The 17,817-nt window shown below is 36.0% G+C and overlaps 1 protein-coding gene across 1 annotated transcript in view; it reads right to left on the reverse strand.

Moving 5' to 3' along the window:
• Positions 1 to 17,817, reverse strand: part of WDR25 (WD repeat domain 25) — a 70,083-nt gene that overhangs the window by 14,110 nt on the left and 38,156 nt on the right. The window contains exon 4 of the mRNA XM_086462306.1: positions 8,156 to 8,286. Within this exon, the coding sequence (XP_086318432.1) occupies positions 8,156 to 8,286 (131 nt within the window). The remainder of the gene's footprint in view (positions 1 to 8,155; positions 8,287 to 17,817) is intronic.

Consider the following 17,817-nt stretch of genomic DNA (forward strand, 5'->3'; position numbering starts at 1 on the left):
GAGCATCTCTTTCATTTTTTTCTTTTTAAGCATAAAGCTACAGATGATAGTTGCAATTTTGTTGCTAATCAATGTTCAACCCAGAGTAATAAACCAAGATGGGGAACAAAACCCCTGTTGTTACTCTGACTCGGCCTGTGTTAATAACAAAAATTCTGCAGTGCATTTCTAGACTAATTTTAAAAGCTCAAAATAACTACTTCCACCATTTTTCTAGTTAATTCATTCTGTAGCTTACAAGAGCTCAATTTCAAAAATGGGAATTTTTGTGTACATCTTCAAATCTAAGTTTTCCTTAAATTTGCATATCACTAACAGATTGACTTCGTATTCATCTTTTTTTTAAACCTTCCTTATGTCCTGACAAAATTTTGTTATTAATCACAAAAGGGTGGACCTTTGTATTCATTTGTACTCTTCCTATTTCTAAGTCACTGCTATTTTTCCTGAATGATACTCTATTCCTTTTTTTTTAATTGAGTGTGCTAGAATGATAGTTTTTGTAACACACATTTTTCAAAAATAAAATAATAAATGTTGTCTCCATTTGGAGCCATGCCTGAAGCACTTCACTAAATTCCTCCCAGTCAGTTTCCTTTCTTGAGATCTCCCCTTTAGATAGTCTTCTCATTTTACAATACCTAGGTTAGTCCCTGCCTTCTCCAGCTTCTCTAATTACTCTATCTAAGTCCAAAATCAGAGTCACATGAAGTTATTTTTACACAATCAACCTTCACTTAACTCTTAAAATTTTTATTTTTTTTATAGTTTCATTTATTCATTCATATATTTTTTCCTTCAAAGTCTGTTCTGTGGCTGTGTCAGGTCATACTACTGGGTCTCCACTGCCTGATGCCCTTCCTCTCTTTCCCTCCTTGTTTAACATAAGCAGCAGATTTGCATTTATGGAGGCCTAAGGGCTTCAAATGCTGCTTAAATATCAGAGCCACAGCCCTGTTGCCTTCCACTTATTCCCTCTCCAGATTGCTGCATGGTGCTTCATCAGGACTTGCTGTTCTAAGAGCTATAGCAGATCGCTCTTGCCAAAGCTCCAATGGGCCTCAGTGGTTTACAAGACAGTACACATGAACATCAACCGGCAAGAGATCAAAAACAGAGTGCATCCAAAAGCTGAATAAATTATTCCTCTATTTTTAACAGAGTCCAGAAAAATGTTAGTGACCTCCCTACCTTTACAGTTCCTTGCATTTCTGTATGCACATGATAAAGAACCAGTTCCTGAATGCTTACAAAACATTGTTTCATCAAATTAGAATGTAAATAAAAGGTAAAATATGCAAAACTCGAAAATAATTAGACACATGTAGAAAATTTAAATATATTCAGATGCAAGTTCATGAGTGCTGTATGTCCCTTCAGCAGAGCTAATAGCACCCCTGCTTTACACTATGCAAACTTTGCTGACACATGTAAATAAATCTGTTCAATTCAGTTTGACAATTCACTCATGATACAAGGAACTTTATCTCCTTTAAAAGTATTATCAGTACAAGGCAGTTACAGTTGTAGTCTTGTTCTGATATTACATCTGAGTAAGCTTAGAAACCCAAATTAAAAAGAAAAAAGTTATCTGTAGTCGTATTTTCTGAACACAATAAAGACCTTAATGCTGAGCTAAAGGATACGCATCTCAACCCTTTGTTCTCTTTGGTATTTCAAGGAATATTGAAATTTCAGGTAGCATAAGTGGTTGGAATACATATTATCTCCTGTCTGAAAAGCTAAGGTAGATCAGCTAAAAGGGAGAGCGGTTGTGTAATTCAACTGGCTTATGGTGAATATCTTGATAAATTCTTCCACAGCTCAGAGAAAGGAAGGAAATACTTCTAAAATACATAACTACTTTAAGGTCTGTGTTATTGTACTATTCTTTTTACAGGGCATTTTACAGGGTTTTTCTAGGTTCAGCTCTGAGGTCCAAAGTTCCCACAGGGGCTGTTCAATATGATGCTCTCTCCTTGGTCGATACTGCAGAGATTTTTTATTTTTTATTTTTTTTCTAACATAGCAGCTCACTTCCATGTTTTCTGGTCTTTTCATAAAGCCTCTATAAACATTCTCCAAATGTTTCATTAATTTAATACTCTGTTATACAGCAATATAAGATCTCCAGAATAATCTCTTTGCCAGAGAGACAAAAGTGGGTTTAACACAAACAGAAAGAAATACCACCATAATAAATCTTGACATGCTATTCAACTGCCTCTTTTATTCTTTTTTTTTTTTTTCCTCAGGCTTTGATTACTTGACTCTGTAATTTTGAGATGCCTGTATATTTTACATTTCAGTGAGCAGTTAACAAGCTGTTCCATCCGTTCATTTCTCTGAAGTATATTGCTTAGCTTTAGCTTGAAGATTTTAACTCCCTTATTCTTTCATTCTTTATCTTCCTCAATACCCAATGCTACATTTGAAATCATTTTGCCTATTTGCTCAACAGAACAGGGAGAGCAATAAACGTCTTTCAACATTCCTCCTTTTTTTTTTTTTTTTTTTTTTTTATATCTGCCTTTCTGATTAATACCCTACTATACATTTCTCAATGTTTTAGTAGCTGAAAGGCTGCCTTAAACCTATCTTCATACATTTTCTCTGGCACTTAGAAATCAAATTTTTATACCTCATTCAATACATGAATAAATATTAGTAATTTATGCTCCTGTTAAAAATTAGTTACCCATCAAAATCAAAGCAGGATTTCAGAAGTACTAATTTGGAAAAATACCACTATCAGCTATTCTACGTCATTTTCCATCAGCAGAAAGCACCAATGTGGCACACTGGCATAAAGCAGTCCATTTCAACCACTGCATGTGTGTGCAATCAGACAATATTTTTATCAGACATTCTCTCTATCTCTGTGATGCTTAATGCTTTGCTCTGAATTTACACCAAAAATTCCCTCATTTCCTGATATGCAATTATAATTTTGCCTCACTCAGTTAAATTTGAGATGTGCAAGCGGATAGCCTGTTAAAACACAGGAGTGCATCCTAAAGAATGACCTCTGAAATTGAATTACCAGTGAATGCTGAAACTGAGTTTTCAACGTGCAACGAGTAACAAGATTCAAGCTCTTGATTTAGGGTTCTCACTCTATTGACAAAATATGCTGCAAAGCCTGAAAAGGCTATCAGGAATATGATGATGGGAACAAAATAATCATTAGTTCACCCACACATCGTTCCAAGCTGAATGACAGGTTAACCCACTTGAAAGAATAGGCAAAACAGGAAAATCTTGTAATGAATTACGATGAAAGCACTTGAAAGATATTAAGGTGGTATGCATTAAAACTGAAACTAAGTGGCAAGAGGCCTCAGACATCTATTTCAGTTAAGAGCAAATGGCACTTGTCGGAACAGGATAAATTTCAAAATATTGTCCAGGACACTTTATCCAATTTTTGAATATGGCCATAACTGTGTAAGATGGAAAAGACAGAAAGCATGCTGGTTTTATCTTGTGAATAAAGATAACAATATAAGCTGAAAGCAGGAATACTTGAAGAATCCATTGAAAACCCCCAAACTAGGGAGAAGAAGACATGAGATACGGATGATATTGATTATTCATGCCTAAGCAACATCTGTTCTATGGCTGAGAGTTTGAAATGTAACTACCTTATTTTGCTCAGGAGATTCATGTCATTCTGCAAGAAGCCATTAACAATCAAACCAGAGTGTGATATTTTTCCCTTCACTCAGCTATGACCTTCCACATTCACTCAGTACACACACAGAGTTCTTCAGGTTTTAAAACCAATACAGATGTAGGTGCCTAACAGTCTACATCACCACCGAGCTACAGCTTCCTCAGATGGGGGGGGGGGGTGGGGAATCAAAGGCTAATACAAGCTCTCTCCCCTTTTGGAAATGTTTCAGAGTAAGAGAATAAACCATGCTGCTGCTTTAGACGATCACAGTACGTACAAAATTATGTTTTTCAAAGGAGCAAACATATCAAACAAAGAAACAAACAGAAAGGATCAATATCCATTACACTAAACCCAAGCCTTCCACTTTCTAAGGTGATTAGACAACACTTGTTATTAAAATTAATACTCTTCATGTGCTACTTAATTGCCTAGTTTTCCATCTGGTGAAGTTCTACATGAATTAGAATTGTTTCCTAATGAACAAAGCAGGTAACCGCTTCTAAAAACTTACAGAGAGAACCCAGTATAGGACCTGTATAAAAGAAACAGGCTGGGGTTTTTGTTTTACCAAGCCTAAAACCTTTTCTATTTTACCTGGCAGAATACACATTCATTGACCTATTTATTCTCCCAGAAAGTAAATTATTTCCTTGTAACTCAGTGGGATGTTTCCCTTACCCCTTCATTAGCATCAGCTTACGTAAATAGAGTTACATGCAATCTTTCTAAACACTGGAGTGTCCTGCAGGTACAGAGACAACCACTGTGTGCATTCCTCAGTGATCAACAGCTCTTTAAGGCAGGTTCCATGGCTGGAGCTTCAGCATTGCAAAAATGAGTGTATGGTTAGTCATTGAGATAAAAATGCATTATTTTGCTAGTCTCATTTTTGCTGTATATAGCATCCAGGCCACAGAACACACTGACTTTTGAGAAATTATGTCATAAGAAGGGATCAAGGGACGTCACAGCATGCAATATTGTGACATATTGCACGCACCAGCAATACTCTCAGTCAGAAAGAAAAAAACTTGTAATGTAACAATCATGGGTACTGTCTACTTCAGCAACAATATTAAAATGGACAGGGAATGGCCCACAGAAAGACAAATACCCCATTGTACCCATCTGAAAAAGGCACCATATCCAGATCAGTAAGCAAGAAGGCAAAAAAAACACAGTTGGGCAGTAAAGCATAAAGATACAATAAAATACGTTTGAATCTCATAAAGATAATATACTCCCTAATTAGTAGAAAACACGAGGGCTGTTTTAGACTGAATGTATAGTCAAATTAATAAATTGTTATGTATTCATGTTGCTCTTCTACACAGATACAAATGGTTTTTATGGTGTCTGTTTGTCCTCTGGAAGTGGATCCCAGATGTTATCACCTAAAGCATTCACTGTGTGCAGAGACACACAGCTTATGTGTCATCTCCTGCAACCTACACAAAGGTGATCTCAAGTGTAACTATTGTTTCTTATAACTGTGCATTGGCAAAGTACTGAAAACTGCAGATTTCCTCTGCAATTTTGCCAGACATGTAGTTTACACAAAAGTTACAGTATCAGGACATCACCACAAGCCAAGCTACTGGTAGTCAGAATTACAGAAGATATGAATGGGTGGGCTATTAAAGTCCACAGTTTATCAGCATGGGTTTGCTCCTTTGCCTTCTTGCAATGCCTTTGACTAAGGCCAATATTGCACATTGTCCCTTATCTTTTCATCTTCTACTGCAACCTCCATCTCAAGACATTTGTCTGCTCCTCACTGCAATAATGCCTCCTGTAAACTATGTTCTGCACCTCTTTGCTTGCCTTTTCCCTGTTCCAGCAACACTGTTCATTGGTCAATGACACGTGTTTCCTCTCTACTGCTGCTTTTCAGCAACAGTTTCACTGAGAAGATTTTCCAAGACAGTCAAACCACCCCTTGGTCAATCAGCAAATTCGAGTTTTGTAGCAGGGAGATGCATATATTTCTGTAGAAGGCATCTTCTGTGGAACAGCAAGCTCAGGAGGTTAGCAATATTTGGCAATCACAGCCTGGGATGCACATGCTGCTTTGCAGCCTCTGTCCAGGTTAAGAAGCACATGCTGTCCCATACCTGCTCCTGTCCACAAGGAACTGTTTTGTGAATCTATGTTTACACAGGCCTGAGCTACAATCGGGCTTGCCAGACATCAGTTGACAGTTTGGCTGTGGTCGAGCTGAGGCACCACTAGAATTTAAAACCTAAAAGGAAGGATCTGCTTTAAGAGATGAACACATTTATTGTCTTCATTGCTTGGAATAAAACACCCTTGATACCTTGTATGGTAGCAAGGGAAAGCACTATTGAAATTCTGACATTTCACAAGGGAGGAAAAAGGACCAAGAACAGCATTTTTCAAGCCATTTGTCTTGATGATACCGTAACACTGTTCAAAGACAAAACCAAAATACCAGCAATTGGCAGAGATACTGACAGTAGGAGAGCATCAGACTAAGGAGATGACTCAGAACTAACTTAGCACAAGCATTAACATCTGTTATTTAGCTCCTTGACTCTACTTGACTCAATGCCAATTTTGTATAGTCTTCAGGTCTTGTAATCACAATCTCTGGTATCAGAATTGCTGGGAAAAAAAAAAAAAAAAACTTATTGAACTGTAAATATCTGTTGTAAATGAATCTTCTGTTTCCTTGAAACTGAAGTGCCTTCTTCATTATCAATAGTTGATATTGTCTCCTACCATCTATGAAAGATTTCTAACCATATTCCTCTATAACTGTATCCAACATGACCTACCATCCAGACAGGCACATCACATACAATGTCTTCTCTATGTTAAAAAGGACAGCTAAGTATTCAATACAGACTGTACCTCCTCCCCACAATTAAGGTCTACTCTTATGAGAATCTCAAGAAAGAACAATTGTATTCCCTACTTCACTTGCATGCTATGAAACCAGAGAACATGCTGTTCAGGAGAGAAGACTAATAGAAGTCTTTCTTCTCCAGCCTCCTGCCAGAAAAAAAATAATGTTTCTGTTCTACAGTAAATTTACAGGGTGATCTTTGATCATCTGGAATGAACACGCTTTGTACTGTTTCCCATTCGTATGATACATATTTTCATGTTCTATAAGCTGTCTGTGCTAAAGACAGTATACCAAATCGCTTATTGACAACACAAGGATACTGTATAACAGTGCAAGGCAGGGGGAGGGAAGAATTACTATGGAAAATCTCATAACTTAAAAAAAAAAAAATCTATGTAACGTTTTTGAATCATAAGTATTTACAATTTTTGCAATCTAAAACTAGAACCATCTTTCTTCATAGAAGTGTGCTTTGAATATCTCTTCATACCCTCATCAAGCAAAACTAGCCATCATACAAGCATGACGGATGGAATAGATCTCATCACACTTTTTACAAAGGTTTTCACACTGACAATGTAACTCAAACTCAGAGTAAATTTATTTTCAGAGTAGCCTCAGACTTGGCAGTCTCAATATGTACTTACTAATGTTTTTCTTTTAAGAACTTATTCATGTGAAGGAAGCCTATGGTATAGATCCTACACAATTAAATTCTTTTCTTAAACATCAGTGACAAATTCAAAAGAACAACTGTAGCACAGAAACTAGACTGTTAATTGTACATGAATACTGTGTTTCCTCAATAGAGCAACTGCCATAACTATTTCAGAGCTCTCTTGTTAGAGCCCTCATACCTGAAATGCATCTGATTACATCACTCGCCTATTATTCTTAGTACACCAAAGTCAGAGACAAAGTTTGGATAAGCAATCTTTTTCAGATCCCTTTTGTCACCCTCAATAGCAAACAGATGGCTAACTACGATGAGTAGGACCTACCCACACAGAAATTCAAAGGAAAACAAAGAACTACTCACTTTACAGTCACTGTTACTCTTTGAGCTGTTCTGTGCGTGAGGATGTCATCTTGCCTTATGCTTCCGCTGGTAGAGTACAGCCCTGGTCTTACCTGAGACCTGAATGGCAGCCGGGAGCATGCTGTTCTTCACGGTTAACAATAAAGTAAAGGCAGAGGCCACATGCCTCTCTGTGGCCCTTCATAAATGTAAAACTTACTCCAGGCTTCTAAACAAAAGGTACAGGCACACACATCCTGACCCACACATAACAACTTGCTCTTCAAGTTAGCTGTACCGCTTCCTGGTACACAACTGCTTTTCACAAACTTATAGTGAGCTATTGCCTTTATTTAATTCAAGTACAAGTTACTTGTATTTACATAAACTAAAAAAAAAATCATATTTTTTGTGTACAACGTTCCTCTTTCTGCTTCAAAAACATTACAGAGGTTCATATCAACAAATGCAAAATACTTCAGAATAACATTTCATCAAAAGACCGGTACATCTAGCAGCTTAGTAATGCACAGCACATCCAACCTAGGAAACATTCTAAAAGAGAGAGAAAAAGGATTTCCATTACCTTAGAAGTCCTTATATCCCAAGCTTTAACTTCTGGGCTGAACCCTCCACAAATGAAAATATTTGACTCTGTAGGGTGGAACTTCAGCGTGCTGATCCTAAATTCATTTTTGCTGCTAAATACCTGCTTCCCTAAAACAAAGTGAGAAGTGGAGATTAAAATTTGAGCAGAAAATAAAATCTATTATTCATTTCAACCTAGTTTCAAAAATACCAAATTTGTCATAGGTGAATATCCTTACATTAACACATTTCAAGTATCTGGGGCTACTCTGATTTACTGAAAATACAAGACTGAATGCACTCATTTCTAGCCACACAAAATTGCTCCTGCTCACAGGCCTCTGCACCACTGACTGCTTCCTACTGAAAGGAGAGAACAAGAGGTTTCCCACCCTAAGGAGAGGAGCTCCGCTGAGGTCCCAGTTCAGTTGACATGCAGGACTAAATCTACAAATCTAATGGTTGAATGTTTCCCTATAGAGAGGCCATAGCCTTTCTTTCAATGGGATAAAAATAACTAGAACAAAATATTGTCTGTACAGAAACATCACGTCCCAAACTACACTACAACTCTTGAGTAGTTTACTTATCTTTCTCTGAAGAAGGTAGAAGTGAAACCTCATCTTGAAAGTAGGAAATAATTTGCATACCATCATACGAAGGCAATAGTTGTTCCCATGGATACACTGTTCCCAACATTTAATTGTGTACACTAATCTCCACAGGATCCTGGGGTTAGTATCAACTGGATTGTCGACACTTTCAAAGGCAACAGAATTCAGTGAGGTTAATTTATAGGTCTTTTTCACAGTCCACTGCTTCCTTTCATCCTAACAAATTCATGATATTAATGTACATTCACTGAAATGTAATTCTTGGAACAGCAGCATGGACCAAGAAAATACATTTGCTCAGTTTCACAATTTCAGCTGTGCTTTATATTCTACATACCACATAAAAAGATCTACATTAAATAAAGTTACTGCTTTAAGCCACAGTGAAGAAGGTACTGCAGAAGTAAAAAATAAAAAAAAATACCACAACAAACCTGAAAACTTAAAATACTATGACAAAAGCTTCTTAAAATATCCATTGATCTACATTTTCAGCAAGTGCGAGTTGTCTTAAGACAACTTTTCTTAAACAACTAAAAATACTTTGAGCTAAAAACATTAGTAAGAGATGTAAACACTTACTGTAGGTGAACAATACTGAAAATCATTCAGATAGATTTTTTCAAAGCATATTTCATTATCTGGAGCCAATTTATTTGATTTCATCATCAATTCCAATTTCCCCATCTGTTGAACTCAACAGTCAGGAGGCTAAGATTTGTCAAATTATTTGTTTGTTTTAAAGAAGAAGAGAGAGATTTTACTTCACCCCATGTGCTCTTCAAGCTAGCAGGGGCAGAGAAAATTGCAAGAAGCATAAGGGAGGGGTGAGTATTGTTCTATGTGAACACTAGTTGTTTTGTTCTTTTTAACAAGATCCTCCCCCAATTACCCAGGAAAGATCTAAAGGGCTTCTCTATCACTACTAAGTGAAAGACTTAATTTAGTCCATAATTTCCTTCCCCCAAAAGAGAAAAAAGTCAAAAGGGCAGCAGAGGTTTTCACTACAAGTCATATGCAACAGTGACCATCTCTCACCACGGGAGCTTTCAGTGCCCCAACAGCTACAGAAGGAGGGGGAAAAAAAAAAAAAAAAAAAAAAAAAGAAAAAAAGACTCCACAGGGAAAGAAGAAAGTATTAAAATCATCAGTTATAGGAGCAGCAAGATATTGCCCTCATGTACACCACTACCAGGCATCATTTGCAGGCTTTAGAAAAGCCGCATATACACGCATTTTACTCTCATTCACAGCACTTGAGAAAATACTGAATCTCCCCATGGAGGCTCACTAGTCAGTTTAATAGCACTTTGCTCCCAAAAGAGTTTGGTTCCTACTAGTATCTAGTTTAATAAATATCTGGAAGCATAATCAACTATTTTTCAATGGTACTGCAGCTAGAAATTAGCAAAACTGCAGCCTACCTGTACTAATCCTGTCAAAGAGCTCACTAAAGGATGCATCAAGCAGCCACTATTCTCCATAAAGTGCGTTGTCCAAACGGTATTAGACATACACATAAGTGATCCAGTGTAACTCATCATCTACCCTTCTGACAAACATTAATTGTTTAACTGGCTTTAATAAATGTTTTTACCTCCACAAGACTTCCGAAAACTGCTTTTTCTATAATGCATACATTTTTCTTGCCATTGTGCTCTCTAGCATAAGACTTGAGAAAGTCAGGTAAGACACAACCAAAAAAGACGTGCACTAAATTCAAGATGCATTTCTATTGACAAGATTACCTTTTTCACAGAAAGAAGACTGATTTAACATAATTTGTTATTAATTACTTCATCTTTCAATCTCATCCTCAACTACTTCCAAATAATTCAATCATTTGCTCGATATTTCCTCCAGAAACTAAAATTCACTCATTCCCTGCTCCATCTCCCCCTGTTTTAAATGAAGTGGACACTGGTTTTGTCCTTTTCTTGTCTTCTAGAGGCTGTTATTTATTCAAAAGCTCTCATTGACAGTCACTAATAGAATTATACTGTAATGATCTCAATTCTATATTACAGTGTAATAATAAACAACCTTAGCATCTTATTCACCTCTATAACCTTTAACCTTTTTTAAGGTTAACCCTATACTCTTCTTTTCCATGTTTTAAGCTGTTACCTTACTGTTTGATGCAGATATTAATCATGACTGGTCTGAGGAGCAATCATAATACATTATTATTAAAAGCTCAGGCTCTCCAATTAATACGCTGAAATACAACTCACTCTGTCTTTCTCTCACCCACCAAAGTGACATTCAATGAAATGTCTCATTCCAGAAACTCAGTAAAAAGTGTTCTGAAGAGTTTGGCATTATTAGATGTACACATGAACTTCATTCTACTGCCATGTCACAGAAAATGACAAAAAGGCTGGATTGTAGAAGAGCAAAGCCGCAGTAGCAGCAAACGTACTTAAAAGGGGAGAATCACAACATTACAGAAAGGAAAATCTCCTATTGGTAAAACCGAAATTTACATACAATATACAAAATCTAAGTCAGACTGCTTGTCATACAAACATGCCTGAACCCAGCAAAATGAACTTTCCTAACATTTATATTAATATATCCCTCAAACCCTTCCCTTTTAGGTATTGGGACTGCAGGGCTGAAGTGCTAAGGCACATTCTCTACATGGTTATGAAATCACTGAAAAACTTTCAGAACCACAGAAATTTAGGAAAAACATTTTTCTGAGAGATGGAACAGATCACTGCAGAAGATGATATGGGGCAAAATGTCTCATGTAATTCAGTATTTTAAAAACAACTTCAACTCTTAGCCCTTTTCTAGACAAACTTTTTTTAGTGTGGTTTACTACTGCAAGCAGAATTTGCTGCTTTCCAGGCTGTAACCATGCTATGACAGAACCTAACCCCACGGCTTGGGAAATCTTGTTTCAGTGTTGTCTGGAGACCCTGCTCCACCTTTCTGGAAGTCGGTATTTACAGTTATGTGTATTTTTCTCTACAATTCTTCAGTTTAGTTTATTAACATTAAACATTCAACTTTGGGGGTCATTATTTTATACATTGCAAAAGATGTCCTCTGAGCAGGAGACTCCCTTATCCATACTAGAACACAACCAGTTTAATTCAGCAAGCTTGTATATACCTTTATTGTGCATATATTTGTTGCATTTTAGTTCCTAAAGGCAGCATAACAAAGATTCAACCAACTCATAGACTGTAGAAAATTATATCTTCTGAAAAACTATTTGGCTAACTGAGGGAAAATCAATCCCACATATCATTTTCCCGTATGCGAGGTTGTTATTCCAAAGCAGAAAGCAAATGTTTCTCTCAATCTTTAATTTTCACAATTTCAGTAACAGTATCTACTACATCTTTGCAGTGTGTTTTATATTCTTAAAGTGCTTTAATTTAATTCTTCACTCATTAAAGGCTCACCAGCAACATACACAGTACGAACAAAAATCTTTACAAAGATCTTGAACATATGTTTTTGCTCCTTTATGCTGCAGCCTACTGTGAAGCTGCTCAACTGTGAAATCAGATATTTTAAAGGCTATTTAACATTGTGAATTTTTCATAGAAAATCAGCACAGTTACTGAGCACAGGATGCTTCTGTAACTGTGTTTAGTGGTCCTCAGGTTCACACCCCTACCTGCATAATCCAAAACCTTTCACTTCCTTAAACCAACCTGTAAAGCAGTGAAGCCTAAGACTTTCAAGGACACGAGAGTAATCTTGCTAAGCAGAATGGATTTCCCCAGTGTGTTTAGAAACAGACACGAAACAATATATTAAAAAAAAACCAAATCAACTCTCTACAGTCACAATCTCTCTCATGCACAACAGTGAGAACATTAGATTGATCAAACATAATTTGTTCTTAACAAATCAATGATGGCTGTTGCTTATCCATCGCATCTTGGCATGCTTACAAATTGCTTTATTATTTTTACAAGAACTAAAGTTATACTGACTATATGTGTTTCCTATTTTTTTTCCCGTACATAGTCACAAGTTTCTAGCAGGCAAAGGTGCTTGAAATATTAAATCATTCTATCTTTTACCCTTGAAAATGTCCCTAAAATAAACATTTTTCTCTCTTCTTGTATTGCTTCTTATAGTGAGTATAAAAAGTAAAATGCTGTTACTCCTTAGCTGGAAAGTGACCACTAAACTATGTTCAACATATTACTTGAAACTGCTGAATTTTGAGAGGAACTTTTGACCTCACATCAAAGATGCCTATATGAATTCAAAAGAAAAATCAATCAGCTAGGCTTTTATCTGAGCTGTCATATAAAACCTTCATACATATTAAAACAACATAGTATCTACATAGTCCTGGGAAAGAAGGTGAGGAATAAAAGAAAATCACAGCTCTCCTGAGGTGACATTTAGGTATGAGCACTAAAACTCCTATGGGAACAAATAAATTACATTAACAATAATAATGTTATATCTATAGGACTACCAAATTAGAATACAAAAGAAAACATAGAAAAGCAAGTTTGGACCATCCTCTTGGAGGTACAAAATGTTCCATTATAAAACCCTCAAAATAACATAAAATAAAACAAGTCAAAAAAAAACAAAACAAAACCAGATTTAAATGACCACATTATATATAATCTGAACATTTCTTCAAAACCAATAGCTTTATTTCAGTATCCTGGCCACAGCAATGTGAAAACTTTCAAAATAATGGGGAATTTAAATTCCCCACTATACCTCCACGGAAGTTATATTTGATATCAAGTTCAGTCCATGAACTAAAATACAACTGCAGCATTTGGCAACATAAGAAATGTGCCAAAAATTCTTGGAACATTCCCTGTGTCATAATATTAAAGAAATGAAAAGTATCTACAACATGCAAATAGTATCAACCCAGCCAATGTTCTGCCTATGCTATTGTACCAATTCATTTGTGACTAATGAAAAATCCGCTGATGAATAAAACATATATTCCAAAAATAAAATAGTTATAAATAAATACTAAAAATACAATTATCCTTCTAAAGTTGGTAGAGCATCTCCATTACATCTGGATGTAACAGTTACATCTGGATGTAAGAGAAGCTAAATGTCAAATGTACTTGACCTAGAATTGTTTTAAAAATTTTTTTTCAATGCTTACTGAATATAGCACTACTTACTATGTAAATAACAAAGTGTCTGAACCATCACTAGTAGAAAATAACTGCAAGTGTGTTGTTAGCAGAGATTAACAAAACCAGGGAGTCTCACTGGTTCAAACTGCTGCACTATTATCACATTTGTGAAACCTTTCAAAAAGCTTTATTTTTTATGAAGAAATAATGTATATAATATTGGACAATTAAAAAAATATTAACCAGTAATCTTTACAGGCAGCTCAGCTGCAGTTTTCGGATCTACAAATATTTATGAAACCCCATATTGCAGTACTGAATTTGCCTCATGCAAACTGTACCCACAGAACCACTCACATGAATGAGGCATGAATAACCTTGAGTTTCTTAAATATTTTATGCATATTTTGGATCGTACAACAGTTCTCAAGAAAACCATATCTGTGAAGAGTCTTAGCTTGACATGCTGGTGTTAGGACAATTCAAGATAACATAAAAAAACCATTTAGAAAACAAAGACTTGTACAACAGTATTTATTTTCACCAAACCAGGACAAGTGAACTCCTTGTATCTCAATAATTTGAATTCTTCTCTTTCCCTGTTCTTCAACAAATCATGTAGGTTGGACCTCCAGGGGTCTAGTCCAAATCCCTACCCAAAGTAGGTCCAGCTGCAGCAGGTTACTTAGGGGTCTGTTCACCGGAGTCCTGAGTATCTCCAAGTATAGAGACCCCACGGCCTCTCTGGACAGCCTGTCTTAGTGTTTGATGACCCTTCAGTTGAGCCAAAAAGTTTCCTGTGTTCCCACATGTGTCCTTTGCCTCTCATCCTTTCACCACATGCCTGTGAAAAGAGCCTGGCATCATCTTTTCTATGTACTAGGTAAACGCTTGCTAATCTGATCTGGGATGAAGTTAACCTTCTTTGCTGACTCATATTCAGCACCAGGACACCCAGGTATTTTTCTGCAAAGCTGCTTTCTAGCCATTTTAGCACCAGCCTGTTCTGTTGCACAGGATTACTCCACTCCAGATGCAGGAATTTGCATTTGTCCTTGTTGAACTTCATGAGATTCCTATCAGCGCATTCTTCCTGCTTGCAGCATCTTACATCTTCTTACACATAAGAACTTTCATTAAATACACTTGATGAGGGGAAGAGGTTTGATGGTGTACAACTGCAGGATAAGATTTCATGGATGCATCTTCTGATTATGATCCCCTGCACCAGGATTTCTATGCCAACAACAAAAATTCTACTTTGTGACTAATGAGATTTCAGTGTTTGCTTCTATCCTGATGTTGTTCAGACCACAAAGATTAAAAAAAACTAAACCACTCCAGAAAACGCAGTATCCTAGGACAAGCGATACCCAAACCTAAGTGCAAGCGTAGAAACAAAATTTCATGGGGAATTTATTCTAGCACTCTTTGTTAAAACTATGTTGGCACATTTCTGTGAAGAATCTCATAACTAGTTGTCCCTAGACCCAGAACAAACAATTAGCTAGGCTACAATTTTGATTTAATGGGGCAGAAGCTATGCTCCTAACAGAAAAACAATACAAAACAACACCAAAAAAAAAAATCATCAACGGAGCAGCTCAGAGCAGCTGAACACCATGCATGTTCTAAGGTGTATTTGCAACCTTTCCTAAACTTTTAAAGGTCATTCTTTTAGACTGTTAGATTTCTTTTGGTGAAGGACATGTAGCAATTTTAATAATACAGATGCAATATGTAAAATCTATACTGAAAACAAAAACAAGAAAGACTTTAGCAAATGTGACTAGAAAAATGTTGAACCAGAACAACACTCACAAGAGACAAGAGCATCAAGCCTTAAAGCGTTATTTATAAAATCCCACTGGCATACATTTACTGCATTTAAACACACTGGTAGTTAGTTCAGTTTAGCAATGGAAAGTATTTAAGAATGAAGTTCAAAAAAGTGTTTAAAATTCCTCTGTGCAGGAACAGTTCTAACATCTATCTGAAGTTAATCAAAGAAGAAATCATCTCAGCACTGACGATGAGTGAGGAGGAATGAACGATTCAGCGAACTAATGTAAACCAAAATCTTATAGCTGCCTTAGTGTTTTTCAAATGGAAATGAGGCTTTTTATATCAAATTGATTTAGATTCCAGAGGCAAACTGCTTGCCCTGTTTCTCTGAAGAGAATCGACTGAAATGTAGGGGGAAAAAAAAAAAAAAAAAAAAAAGAGTAACTTTACAACAGGGAAGGAAATCAGAAACTGGCCTGTATGTGTAGGAAATCAGAATAAAATTCTGATCACTTATATCATACTTTTCCAAATGAGGTGTGTATCACTGAAAGTCAGATCCAAACATCAACATTACAACTGCAGTTCACAGAACTACAAGGAATCCTGTGTTCTTGAAATAAGGCAATAACGGATATCTGGTATTTTCAAGGATTATAAGCATTCATTTTACCTTCACACATAAAGTTTAAATAGTTAGAAATACTACAGAACTCACGAGTCAGTAAGAAAAAAACATTTATAAGCTTATCTGCCTTGACACTTGGTAAATACAATTTGTTATTGTTCTCATTGCCTAAAACACTAGTAATACCTTCTTTCAGATGAACCACTAAGATCAACTTAATCCAGACTACTACCCCATTAAATAGTTAAGTCAAAGAGACATTAGAAATTAAAGTGTATGATTAAAATTACATATCTTTGGAATTTGTTCTATGGTTTTATAAAATGTGAATTTCCCCACACTAGTCCCTTCAAATGACTCAGGCACTAAAATGTATTCTACCACTATAAATGCCATTAAGGAGGAGGCCATTCTGGTTAGAATTTGTAAGCACTACAGTCAATATTAAATCCAATTGGATTAGTAAAATTCAGTTACATATGAGACTAGAAATGAGGTTGCTGAAATGAGACTGAAAATAAAAAAAAAAAGACAAGAAGTCTGACAAATTAATGACTTGGTATATTAACCTTATGTGCTACTAGTATGTCAAATATATAAAGCTCTTTTCCCCATTACAAAACCAGAATATTCTCAAAATATCAATATTCCATAAGCGTGTCACATGTTTTACATTCTCAAACACCAACAGCTCCCTTCCAGCCATCATTGAATTTAAATACTTCTAATGTGACAAATTTTGAGAAAAGTAAATTCATAGAGCATGGAAAAGAATCTTCTTTTCATGTGAACAATATTCACAAATTTCCTTGGCTGCTTTCCCAGTTCATCTGAATAGGACTTCTACTCTCCAGATACTCACATATAATGTACTTCTTACTTTTATATAAGAGAAAACCCTCCTAGACAAGAACTGCTTGTTAATTTTGTGAGGATTTCTTTTGTAGTCTTACAAAAAAAAATATTGCACCTTCACAGGCATTAAACATTTAAAAATAAATTAAGTGAAAAAAAGAAAATTGTGTGTCTTCAGTTGACAAGGTACTATTTTAGGCCTAATCTTCATTTATACACACACAGAGGTGTCCTATTATGTACAGCCCCAGTGAATGCTGCCGCATGAATGTTGATAACATACATAAAGGAGAGAAGAAATATAGCTGACGGAAGCACTTTAGTTTGTGAAGAAGACATGAGGAGATACAGCATCCAGGAAATTAGTCGTTAAGGTCACAACAATCAAACTCCAAATCAAATTCACAACTACATCACAGCAACACAGGTTCAGTTTCAAGGTTTCATACCAGAATTTAATTTTCTGTATGCCTAATTAAGGTCCTATTCAGAACAAAACAAAACAAAAAACCAAAAAAAATCATCTAATTAACTTTGAGCCCGAACATAAACCAAATCCAATTGAGAACGAGGTACAAGCCTACGATTAAATTAACCATATGTATAGATGTTACTAAAGTCAGCCTTAGGAGGCTCTTCAAAAGTTTTAATGAATGAGCATGACAGAGTATAAAAAAATACA

Source organism: Leptosomus discolor, chromosome 3, assembly GCF_034619465.1.
Source record: "Leptosomus discolor isolate bLepDis1 chromosome 3, bLepDis1.hap2, whole genome shotgun sequence".
In the NCBI taxonomy this organism is placed as follows: domain Eukaryota; kingdom Metazoa; phylum Chordata; class Aves; order Leptosomiformes; family Leptosomidae; genus Leptosomus; species Leptosomus discolor.